This window comes from Myxine glutinosa, chromosome 12 (assembly GCF_964187855.1).
Source record: "Myxine glutinosa chromosome 12, kmMyxGlut1.1, whole genome shotgun sequence".
NCBI lineage: Eukaryota > Metazoa > Chordata > Myxini > Myxiniformes > Myxinidae > Myxine > Myxine glutinosa.
Window position 1 is genome coordinate 16,346,074 of NC_136272.1, and position 12,766 is coordinate 16,358,839.

Here is a 12,766-nt window from a genome sequence, read left to right on the forward strand (position 1 = left end):
TGTATTTCTTAGCAGCGTCGTCTTAAATGTTCTTTTTTTTCTTTCTAATAAAGACATATTCTGTCATTTTAAAACCACCAACGTGTGTATTAGGTTTCCCCGTTTCATAAAATGTATCGTTTGATACGTATAATGCTTTAAAACTGTTTTTATTTATTTATTTATTTATTTATAATTAACCTCAGAAGAGATATCAACATTTACCTCAGCGAATGTCAATCGCGGTGTCAGTATTTGATGAACTTATAAAGACTTAGGTGAGTTATAAGTGTGACAAGCATGTGCACGGGATTCTTCCCAGAAGAATGAGTGGCCGCATTAGCTTGTGCGACTTAAAATGAGCGAGTTTTGTTTTGACGTTTGGGCCAGTTTTACATGTTGTATCCCCAAGGAATGAAACGAACGTTTTTCCTGGCTTACAATTTTATTTGAAGTCACACATGCCTCAAAATACACTCACTTATATAGAATTGAACGCTGAATCCGAAAATGTAAGTGAAATTGCCTTGTTTTTTTAACATTATCTTCTATATATTCTATATATATATATCTGTGCAGTGTCTGTCTTGTGTTGTCTTGTCTTGTGTTGTCACTGAACTACTCCCTCAAACTTTTGTGAAATCGTACTATTCCAACTTGACCCACGGCGGGAGTATGCGCTTTACTGAGTGGCGTTCTAGTATTCTAGTTGTTATAAAACGATAGGTAGTTAATTATACCCTTGTGACCAGGAATCCGCACCCTAACCATCAAACTAAATGCCTCCATAAATAGTTTCCAGAACAGATGGTATGCAAGTAGCACAAAGTTTTCAACGAACAGTATCAGCCACTTCTTTGGTAGTGAACGATCAGACACTCAAACATTTCTTTGATAACAGCATCAGACTCGGCTAGGAAGCAGCACATTGTAGTGGTTACCTTATTCACATGTCGCGGTTAACTTATCCGCATGTGACGGTTACCAATACCATATGTTTGGTCTAATTCACGTGCACGGGCTTTTGGTTGTGTGGTCGTGACGCACGCGCGGCTGTTGGAGCCGCACCCTCAGAGGGTTTTTGGTTTTATATAAGCCGTTACGACTTCCGTTCGCGAGCAGTTGCTGGAGATTTCTGTACAATAAACAAGCTTTGTACTCAACGAAATGGCCTCTTCTTCTCGTCTTCGGCAACTCCTAAACTGGTGACCCCGTCGCCCCCGAACGTATTCGGGGGCTGCACATGAACACGGCAGTATTTCGACCGCAATTTCTTCCACAAGACCTAAACTCGAACTGCCAGAGTTTCAGTAACGATGAGCGGCCATGTGGTTCGCGCACCGCACTCGGTTCCTCCTCTACGACTAGAGGGGCGAGCCTGCTCCGGGACCCTCCGAAGGAACGCCGTTACGAGGCGTTGGCGGCACGGCTACTTCGTCGCCTTCGCGCGCTCTGTTGCTCATCTCTTGCGCGCGCACTGACGTTGGCGGCACGGCTACTTCGTCACCTTCGCGCGCACTGGAGCCTCGTTACCTTCGCGCGCACTGGAGCCTCGTTACCTTCGCGCGCGCTGGAGCCTCGTTACCTTTGCGCGCACTGCTGCTCGCCACTCCCGCAACTCCTACTGCTGCAACTGCAACTACAACTGCTACCACTGCTCGCCACTCGCGCAACTACGACTCCTACTCTACATCCTCGGGAGGCCCGCGAGGAACCTCGGCAGCCTCCCCCGAGGCCTTGACCAGCCCCTCGGTTAGCTCAACCGCTTTTCGCGTGCACCGCTCGAGCCTTCTCGGTACTGCACCCGCGAACTGCAACCTCGGGAGGCCCGCGCAGAACCTCGGCAGCCTCCCCCGAAGACTTGACCAGCCCCTCGGTCGGCTCAACCCCACGGCTGCGTTTCTTCGTGCGTACCGAGGCCGGGCCCTGCTCGAGCCTTCTCGGCACTGCCGAGCGCTCCTGCGAACTACGTACACGCCCGTGGAGTGACTTCTGTGGGGGCGCATATAGTGGTTACCTTATTCACATGTCGCGGTTAACTTATCCGCATGTGACGGTTACCAATACCATATGTTTGGTCTAATTCACGCGCACGGGCTTTTGGTTGTGTGGTCGTGACGCACGCGCGGCTGTTGGAGCCACGCCCTCCGAAGAGGGTTTTTGGTTTTATATAAGCCGTTACGACTTCCATTCGCGAGCAGTTGCTGGAGATTTCTGTACAATAAACAAGCTTTGTACCCAACGAAATGGCCTCTTCTTCTCGTCTTCGGCAACTCCTAAAACATACCATTTTTAAAGTCTTTGCTGTGATTCGGCCAGGGGTCGGGCCTCGTTATGCCACAATGTACGAGGACGTGAGAGGTCATCAGAAATGGGTGAATTACATTGCCTGATTTTGTCTCTGATGACCATTTCCATGTTTCAGGGGAGACAGACAGACAGTATGCACTGTACAGAGTATTTTGAAATTCAAAAATCATCATATTTATTAATAGCAAATATATCGCGGTATATTTCTTAACAGCAAGTAATTTATTTGAAGAACAATTCCGGAGCGTTCGAAGCAGCGGTCTGTTTTCTTATACACCGCCCAGGTTCAAATTCTAGTCTGAATGAAAATATTATAATTTTCCTGTAGATTTGGATTAATTTGAAGCAATTTTTACTTCATAATTTTTTCTCTCCAAAGAGCGTTTCTGTGTTTCGTGGTGGGACAGACAGACAGACAGGCAGACAGACAGACAGCATTAGCCTATTATATACATACTCTTTTTTTTAGTTTGTTGTTTAAATTAACAACACACCACATTCCTCCCAGCAATTATTTAACCACACAAGTTTCATCCCATGCCTTCCTAAACGTGAATTCCTCTAGATATCCTCCTTAACGTGTTCCTTGCCATCGCCGTTGACAACCTGGCCGATGCTGAAAGCCTGAACTCAGCACAGCAAGAGGAACAGCAGGAGAGTGAGCGACTACATGACACTAGGTACCCAAGTTTAACGTTCCTGTCCTCGTTTGCATTTGCATGTATGGGGGGTGGGGGGGTTAGAAACTAAAAGAAGCGTTTAGTCACCATTACAGTTGCATATTTTACTAAAAGGAAATGTAATAACCGTCTGTGGAACGTTTTGAGGTCCCAGCAGGTGTCGTGAGGTAGGTAGGAGGTTTCACAAATTCCTCAATACAATTGTGATTTTGAAATGCGATCGGCACGGACCTTGCTCCCTCCGGAACCCCGAAGTGAACACATCATGATGATTTGCTGGTTTGATAATATCTCAATACAATCGTTATTTAACATTATATTTTGATATATTAATACTACAGTATTAATTTGTGATTGGGATGATGAATGATGCTGTTTGGAAGGAAAATATGGAGATATTGAGTTTAAAGCAGAATGAGGAAATGACATAAGGGTTTCCATCAGTGACATTCGTGGATTCCCCATTTGCAGTTTCGCCATTGACTGGATATGGCAACATTCAGACTGGGTACGTTTTTGTCCATGTCCTTCACGAACCTGCTGTCAATGCTTGACGTTCGGCTGAAGGTGGCACAGGAATGTGGAATTTATTGAAAAAAATGAAATACTTACATTATTTGCGAACTGGTATCCCCACCCAGACCATACTATCTTCTTCAACTAAAGTATAAAACAAGCCCGGCTACGCCGTTGTTAGACTATCGGTCTTAGACTATCGATAGTTGTTAGACTATCGGAACTTTTATAGTTCTTACAGTGAAGATACCGAGGTCACATAATCAGAGCGCATAATGTATTGTCGCGTTCCTGGCGATTAAAATCTTTACCAGGAAACAGATTAGCTGAGCAAGCTTTAACTCCAGGCGTCCATCAAATGTGGTGGAGTTCATGCACACGGGGAGGGGGGTGGGGAGGAGAAGGAGAAGTTGGATGAGGATGCTGAAAATCACTCACCTGTACGAAAATAAGCGAAGTACCAACTTCTAATCGGGTGTGTGGGTGTATCTCGGCATAAGGAAGAACGGTATTGAAAATTGGGTCGCCACGTCAAAATCCAAGATGGCCGCCGCCATGTATGTCTGAACCTTGTGAGCGGAATATCTTGAAAAATAAGCGAAGTACCAACTTCTAATCTGGTGTGTAGGTGTATCTAGGCATAAGGAAGAACGCTATTGAAAATTGGGTCGCCACGTCAAAATCCAAGATGGCCGCCGCCATGTATGTCTGAACCTTGTGAGCAGAATATCTTGAAAAATAAGCGAAGTACCAACTTCTAATCTGGCGTGTAGGTGTATCTAGGCATAAGGAAGAACGCTATTGAAAATTGGGTCGCCACGTCAAAAATCCAAGACGGCCGCCGCCATGTATGTCTGAACCTTGTGAGCGGAATATCTTGTTCACATTTTGTTGTGTTACAGGCTGAATTTCAAATGGATTAAATTCAGATTGTTTTTGTCACTGATCTACACATAATACCCCATAACATCAAAATTGATTTTTTTTTCGAAAGTTTTCAAAATAATTAATAATGAAATACAGAAATATCGAACTAACACAAGTATCCAACCCCCTGAGTCAATACATCGTGGAAGCGCCTTTGGCAATGATTACTGCTTCAAGTAGTCTTGGGTATGTCTGTATCAGCTTTGCACATATGGATTTGGGGATTTTGTCCCATTCATTGTAGATTTGCTCAAGCTCTGTCAAGTTGGATGGGGAGTGTCGGTGAACAGCAATATTCAAGTCTTTCCACAGATTCTCAATGGGATTCAAGTCTGGGCTTTGCCTGGGCCACTCAAGGACTTTCACATTCTTGTTCTGAAGCAATTCCAGTGTAGCTTTGGCTGTATGCTTGGGGTCATTGTCCTATTGGAACGTAAATCTCCGCTGCAGTATGGCGTCTTTTGCACTCTGAAGCAGATTCTCCTCAAGGATTAGCCTGTATTTGGCTCCAATCATTTTTCACTCTATTCTTACAAGTCTCCCAGTCCCTGCCAATGAAAAGTATCCCCATAGCATGATGCTGCCACCACCGTGCTTTACGGTAGGGATGGTGTTAGATGGGTGATGAGCTGGGCTCGGTTTCTGCCAGATGTAACACTTTGCATTCAGGCCAATAGTTATATTTTTGTCTCATCAGATACACAGAATATTTTGCCTCATGTTCTCAGCCTTTCACGTGCCTTTCTAAAAACTACACCCGTGCAGTCATGTGCCTTTCTCTCAGGAGTGGCTTCTGTCTGGCCCCTCTCCAATAAAGCCTAGATTTGTGAAGTACTGCATAGCTTGTTGTCATTCCGGCAGCTTCTCCCATCTCAGCAAAGGAACTCCGTAGTTTTCTCAGAGTGGTCATTGGGTTCTTGATCACCTCCCTGGCCAATGTCCTTCTTGTTCGGTTGCTCAGTTTGGTCGGACGGCCAGCTCTATGAAGGGACTGGGTAGTTCCATATTATTTCCATTTCCTATTGATGGAGCTCACTGTGCTCTTGGGAACTTTCAACACTCTAGAAATGGTTTTATACCCTTCCCCAGATCTATGCATCCTCACAATTCTATCTCGGAGTTCTGTGGACAGTTCTTTAGACTTCATGGTGGAGTTTCTGCTCTGACATGCACTGTCAATTGTGGGACGTTATTTAGAAAGGTGTGTTTCTTTCTAAATCTTGTCCAATCAATTGAATTGGCCAAAGGAGGACTCCAATCTCGTTGTAGAGACATCTCAAGGATGATCAAGGGAAATTGGATGCACCTGAGCTCAATTTGGATCGTCATAGCAAAGGGGTTGAATACTTATTGACTCAAAACATTTAAACTTTTCATTTTTAATTATTTTGTACAATATGGGGCATTTTATGTAGATCAGTGACAAAAAAAATCTCAAATTAATCCATTTTAAATTCAGGCTGTAACACAACAAAATGTGAAAAAAGTCAAGGGGTGTGAATACTTTCTGATGGCCCTGTCTGTTGAATCGCACAATTATTTCGACTTTTAAATTATTTTACGTAAAATCTCCACTAGCACCTGTGTATGAAGCATATATACACAAAGAATTAAGTTAAGCACCCCTACACAACGAATTAAGGTAAGCACCCCCTAATATATATTCTTTGTGTATATGTATACATTGGCATATATTCTAAGGTATGTGAGATCAAATAATGATTGGTATGACATTAGCAATTATCCATTGATGAAATTGAGTGATCAAAGTGAAAAAAAGCGATTGGTTGAGTCAGTGATCCGATCACGTGGGTCCTACACACGTTATTGACGCAAAGATCGCTAGAGGTCTTCTCAGAACAATGACTGTACGTTAGAAAACATAAACGTCATCCACACTGTCCGTGATGGACCTATAGCTCCATACTTAAATTGAGGTGAAAATATGCCTAAAATTCCCAAAAATTTTCACCTTAAATTATTCAGAATAAAATATTGAAAACGGCATGATTGTTATGTTTTTATGTGACCATAATATCACTTCTCCAGAAAATATAGCAATATCATGGGTATATTACACTGTTTTGACGACAACAAACTTGTAATGTGCGAGGTTGTACAAAAACGGGGGGGGTGCTTAACTTAATTCTTTGTGTATATAATGGCAGAATTACCACTTCCCCTCCCTCACTTCCCTTTCATTCCTTTTTATAGACATTGCCCACTAAATGTCAATTTACTCTCTTATCTTCTCCTCTCTATATCTGTCTTATCCTCTGTTCCTCCTCCAAATTTCCTCCTCCTTCCACCCATGAGTACCTAATGTGTAGATAACCCCTTCACTGGTATGTCATCCTTTTAAAAAGATAAATAAAAATTCACTTGTATAACTTTTCATTAAATTATTAATTAATATTATTTTGCCTGATTACAAGAAGGTGAGATGTGGCACAGGGTTAGTTGGCTTCTTCTTCCTTCATGTGCAGCATCTGGCTGCATGTAGCATCATTGGCTGAAGTGTGGCTATGCTGCTGATGGAACACCCCCTGTAGGTTAGAGATTTGTAATTTTGTTTTGTAATTTGTTCATGGTGCCGGCGATAGCTCACCTACTCTTCCCGAAGGACACCGTGGGATCATTAACGTCCACCAACTAAGGCTGGCAGACGGGACACCAAGTCTATCGTCCATCCGAGGGACGGCGAATACATTGATGCCTCGCCCTGCCTGCGAAACACGAGGATGACAGTTTATAGCTGGGTCGGGATTCAAACCCAGACTAGACTGTCCGGAGCTAATGAGTGTGCGTACCTCTAGGCCATCCTGCCATCCCTGGTTAGTTGGTAAAATGTCCTTTTCCTGCAGTCTCGAGTTTTATTGTGTTTCTTTGTATTGGGGTTGGCATGCAATATAATCATTTAGGATATTAGAATACTTACAAATAAAATTGTTATGATTTGCAGTGTGTGTGTGTGTGTGTGTGTGTGTGTGTGTGTGTGTGTGTGTGTGTGTGTGTGTGTGTGTGTGTGTGTGTGTGTGTGTGTGTGTGTGTGTGTGTGTGTGTGTGTGTGTGTGTGTGTTTGTGTTTGTGTTTGTTTCGCGAAGCTTACTCAATGGTGTCTGTGCAGAGTCCTAAAGAAAGAGATGTCTGGTACATCAACAACAACCGAGAAGGAAAAGATGGCAGAAAGTGCATCTGAGAATGTAAAGGTAGTTATTGTTTTTTTGTCTTCATTCTTCAACATCGATAAGCCTGTTTTGAGCCACAAGTGATGTAAAAATGGTTTTGGAGCGTGGAGGTGCGGGGGGCCCATTTGTACTTTGGTTATTGTCACTGCCAATATTGGGACTGAACACTGAACTTTGGTTTTTGGCAATGAACATATGTCCAGAATTGAAGTGCCATTCACTAGCCTGTTGGCATAATTTCACTTAGAAACAGCTGATTTCCCACTAGATATGGCACACCAGATGAGCAACTCATCAGATGTCATGAGATATTGTGGTAATGATTATCTCATCAACTTTAATAATCCGATTCTTGTTCAGGTTCCTATAATGGATGGTGCGGAAGACTCAAAGGCTCCAATCTCTCAGAACGAAGGTACAGGAAACCATCCATCTGAATTATCCATTCCCTGTATCTCAAATCCTTTTTCAGCCTGTTTCTGATGTCTACTTTAAAGTTTTTAATTAATGAATGAGGCAGACTTGTTCAGGCCAATACGTATGAGCTTACCAGTGAACTTCCTCTATTAGCCTGAGGAAGTTCATTGGGAAGCGGGTGAAACGTCACATGAAACCGGATATACTCTTGCTTGTTTAATACTATATTAGCAGGTCATCTGGTTACTTTTTTGGTTGGATACACCTTTTTCTTTAAAAAAAAATAAAAATCTATATCTTACTATTTATTTTCAATGTGTGTTTATATATATATTTATATATATGTATATATAAGTAAATAAATAAATAAATAAATATATATTGTTACATGTTCCTCCCCAAACCCCGGTTACGGTGGTGCATCTCAGAGTCTCGAGAGGGAACACGGCAGAAATATTTGTTCGTTTGAGTGTTCTAATAAACCATGGTAAAACCACACCAATGCAATTGTGCAGAACAAAACAAGTAATTGTATTAAGAACTCTCACATACACAATAATAACACTCTTAAAGATAGTACAATGAGAATATCATGACTTATCACATGCATCAAATGAACAATACATATGATGGTACCATCCTTCCACAATGCTCTCAAAGCAATAAACTCACGATATGCCAAATGTGAGTGGAATGTAACATTCCCCAAAGTCTGTGCACGGATCCCCATGCTGGTTGAAGTCGTGCAGGATGACGAGAACAGGCATGTATCGGCATGGCGGCGGACGAGGAGCTACGAGGTGAGAGGTCGATATGGGAACTAAGCCGATATGGGAACCAACAGCAATCCACACGATGATGTCGATATGGGAATCCCAATGACAAAACCAGATGCACCAAGTGGACAGTCTCTTCGAGGACAAAATTGCATATCGGCCTGTAATAGAGGCACCTGCTCCTCCTCAAACAATAGTTCACACTTGGTGATAAAACCTAACGCAGGTTTAATGGCAATCGCAATATGTGACGATGTCGCGGGCAATCCTTTTCCTGGGAAGCCTCAACTCATTCACGACCAATATCAAAAAAGTCAGCTCGCAGCCTCGATGTAACTCATGGCTGTATCTCTCTCATGGCCGTCTCCTCTCTAATAAGCTCCTCCTCCCCTCTTCCAGCCTCTTTGCCGCATCTTCCTTTCTCCTTCACAAACATTTATTTTTACCTTTTTATAAAGTCATCTCCATATCACACAAAAATCTTAACAACAATATTATCTGAAACTAAAAATCCTACAAGTATATAATAACAAAAGCAGAAGTTACGGATCCATAACACTCCCCACCTTCAATGAAGAAAGTTTGAACACGGTGAAAACTTTCTTTCCATACCAAAAGTATCTTTAACAACCAAAAGTAATACTCACACCCATAAAACTACAAATCAAAACTATTGCTGATCAAATCCCGTAAGCAACAAAAATTCCAAACAATGCACAGGAATCCTCAAGGTTAATTCACTCTGGATAAAGCATTGGCGACTACATTGTCTCTGCCCTTTACATGCCTAATTTCCAAGTTAAACTCTTGCAAAGACAAACTCCATCTCATCAACCTCTGATTTTTATTTTTCATTTTTTGAATGAAGGTTAAGGGGTTGTGATCAGTGAAAACCTTTATCGGAAAGGTAGTAGTTCCTAGATACACCTCATAATGCTGTAGAGCTAGTAGGAGAGCAAGGGTCTCTTTTGCCGCAGTGGCATAATTTTTCTGATGTCTGTCAAACTACCTCGAATAGTAACACACCGTGTGGATCAATTCCATCATCACCCTCCTGTAATAGAACTGCCCCAGCCCCCACATCACTTGCATCAATGGCCAACTTGAAAGGTTTTTGAAAATCCGGCACTGCGAGGACAGGAGAGCTCATTAATATCGCTTTGATGTGGGCAAAGGCAGCCTGGCATTTGTCATCCCAAACAAACTTGGTCTCTTTCCTCAGCAAATTCGTTAAAGGGGCTACCACATCAGAAAAATTCCTGCAGAACCGCTGGTACCAACCAGCCATACCCAAGAATCACATAAGCTCCTTCTTCCCTTTTGGAAATTGGAAGCGATCAATGGCTTCTGTCTTGGCTGTCACTGGTTGCACTTGACCCTGACTGACTACATGACCTAGGAACACCACCTGTGCTTTTACAAACTCGCTCTTCGCTAAGTTGATGGTTAACCTTGCCTCGGTCAATTTCTTGAAGAATGCATGAATTTGTTCAAGATGATCTTTCACTATCATGGTGGGAATGATGACATCATCCAGATAAGCCTCCACCCCCTCAAGGTCTGCAATAAGCTTATTAATTTGTTGTTGAAACGTAGCAGGACCGTTTTTCAACCCAAATGGAAGAACCTTGTACTGATACAACCCATTTGGTGTGACTATGGCCTTTTTTTTTTTTTTTTTTTTGTATACAAGGTCGAGGCTCGTGAAAGAGCGAACATTAATCACACAGAAAGACAAACCGACACATAAAACATATAACATCGGGAGCGGTAGACAAGATGGGGAGAGAGGGGGAAGGACACAAACACAACATTTGAGAGCAGGGACCGAGAGACATGGAGACATCGAGAGATCTGAGAGAGGGCGAGGGCTTTGGGGGGGGGGGGGCATGGGAAGGGGGCGGTGGGAGAGGTATAAAACATATGGACACTGCCAGGACTTCCAGGAAAGAAGTTGGAATTTCAAACAAGGTGGATCTGGGGTGAATTAGCGGGGGTAGAAAACATCAAGGTTTTGGATGGGGGAAGATAAGAGATGGTGGTGAACAGCTGTTTTAAAGACCTGGAGGGAGGAGTGGGATTGAAGGGAGTGAGGGAGTTTGTTCCAGAGGCGGGAGAAAAGAGGAATGAAAGAGTGAAGGTGAGCAGAGAGCCGAGATTTCGGCAGTTTAACCATCAGAGGGTTGCTGGCAGATCTTGTGCGACCTGTAGGAATATTTGGGGGACAGAGCACAGAGAGAGCTGGGGGTGCAAGGCCGGAGAGGAGTCGGTAGAAGACAGAAAGACCACCTACCTGCCTGCGGTGAGTGAGTGAAAGGCCCTCAGAGATAGCTTCATCGCGGGAGATTCCAATAATTCTGAAAGCTTTGGTTTCAACAGCGTGAAGCCGAGCTAGGTGTGAGGCAGGAGCACCGGCCCATAGGGGAGAACAGTATTCCATTGAGCTGCGGATGAAAGCCTTGTATGTGGTGAGGAGCTCAGGTGTGCAGAGGAAGGACTTCGCACGACGGAGGATGCCCAGTCGGCGACTGGCTTTGGAGGCCAGCTTGGAAATGTGGTTTTCCCAAGAAAGGTCATGGCAGATAGTGAGACCCAAAATCTTGAGCGACAGAACTTCTTGGAGAGGATTGTTGAGAAAGTAGATGGGAGGGTTGTCCAGTCGATCTTTTCGGAGAGACATAGTAAGAGTGTGAGATTTGTCAGGATTGAAAGACATGTTCCACTTGTTTGACCAGTCTGTGATTTTGTCCAGGTCTTCAGAGAGTGAGGAGGCAGCAGACTGCCGATCTGAGGGAAGAGGAATGGAGCGGCAGAGAGTGGAGTCATCAGCAAAGAGATAGAGAGGATTTTCGAGAGAGTCAGAGAGATCATTGATGAAGACCAGAAAAAGCACGGGGCCCAGAACACTGCCTTGGGGAACTCCAGCCTGAACAGGAAGAGGAGATGAGAGAAACCCATTCAGGGCCACACGTTGACGACGACTAGAGAGGAAGTCCGCCAGCCATGCGTGGAGATTTCCATGGTTACCAAAGGAGGAGAGTTTGGTGAGCAGAGCGGGGTGCCAGACCGTGTCGAAGGCACGTGAAATGTCGAGGGAGACAGCTCTAATTTCCTGTTTGGCATTGAGGACCTCCATCCATTGTTGAGACAGCAGAAGCAGCATGTCCAGAGTAGAGTGACCTGGTCTGAAACCAAATTGATGATCAGAGATCAAGCCATTGGAGAAGAGGAAAGATTTCATATCCGAAGCAATGATGGATTCCATGACTTTGCTGATAATTGGGAGAAGGCTGATTGGTCTGTAGTTGCTAGGATCTGTTTTTGCACCTTTTTTGTGCAAAGCGGTGATGTTGGCTGATTTCCAAGCAGATGGCAGTTGACCTTGAGCAAAAGAGAGGGTGAAGAGAACAGAGAGAGGGTGAGATAGAGCAGCAGAGCAGGATTTTAGGAGCCGTGGGCTGATGCCGTCGGATCCAGTTGCAGAATCAGAGTCGAGGGTTGACAGAAACTTTTCCACCTTGTCAGGAGGAAAGGACACGGAGTCCAGGAGCAGCAGGGTACGACTGGGTATGGTGGGTACAGAGAGGGATGAGTTTGGGACACAAGATTTAGAGGCAAACACAGAGTTGAGGCATTCAGCTTTTTCACGTGCAGAGTCAGCTGTGTAGCCGTTTGAGGTAAGGGAGGGGATGGAGGGGGAACAAACACCAGAAACGGATTTGACCAGACGCCACCAGGATTTGGAAGAGGGAGACAGATAAGAGAGTTCGGTTTTGAGAACGGAGAGATATTGTTTCCTGGCTCTCCTGAGGGTGGACACACACTTGTTTCGGGCTTTGTGAAAGGAAATGAGATTTCCTTCCGTTGGATTTGCTTTCCAGGAGACGAAGGCAAGTTGTTTCTGGGCAACAGCCTCACCACAAGATTCCGTGTACCATGGACGGGAGGAAGGGTATGACAACTGAAGACGAGA

General features: G+C 44.0%; 1 protein-coding gene across 1 annotated transcript in view; it reads left to right on the forward strand.

The window, feature by feature from the left end:
* LOC137438171 (voltage-dependent L-type calcium channel subunit alpha-1D-like) overlaps positions 1–12,766 on the forward strand; it is a 429,914-nt gene that overhangs the window by 275,357 nt on the left and 141,791 nt on the right. The window contains exon 16 of the mRNA XM_078766514.1: positions 2,855–2,947. Within this exon, the coding sequence (XP_078622640.1) occupies positions 2,855–2,947 (93 nt within the window). The remainder of the gene's footprint in view (positions 1–2,854; positions 2,948–12,766) is intronic.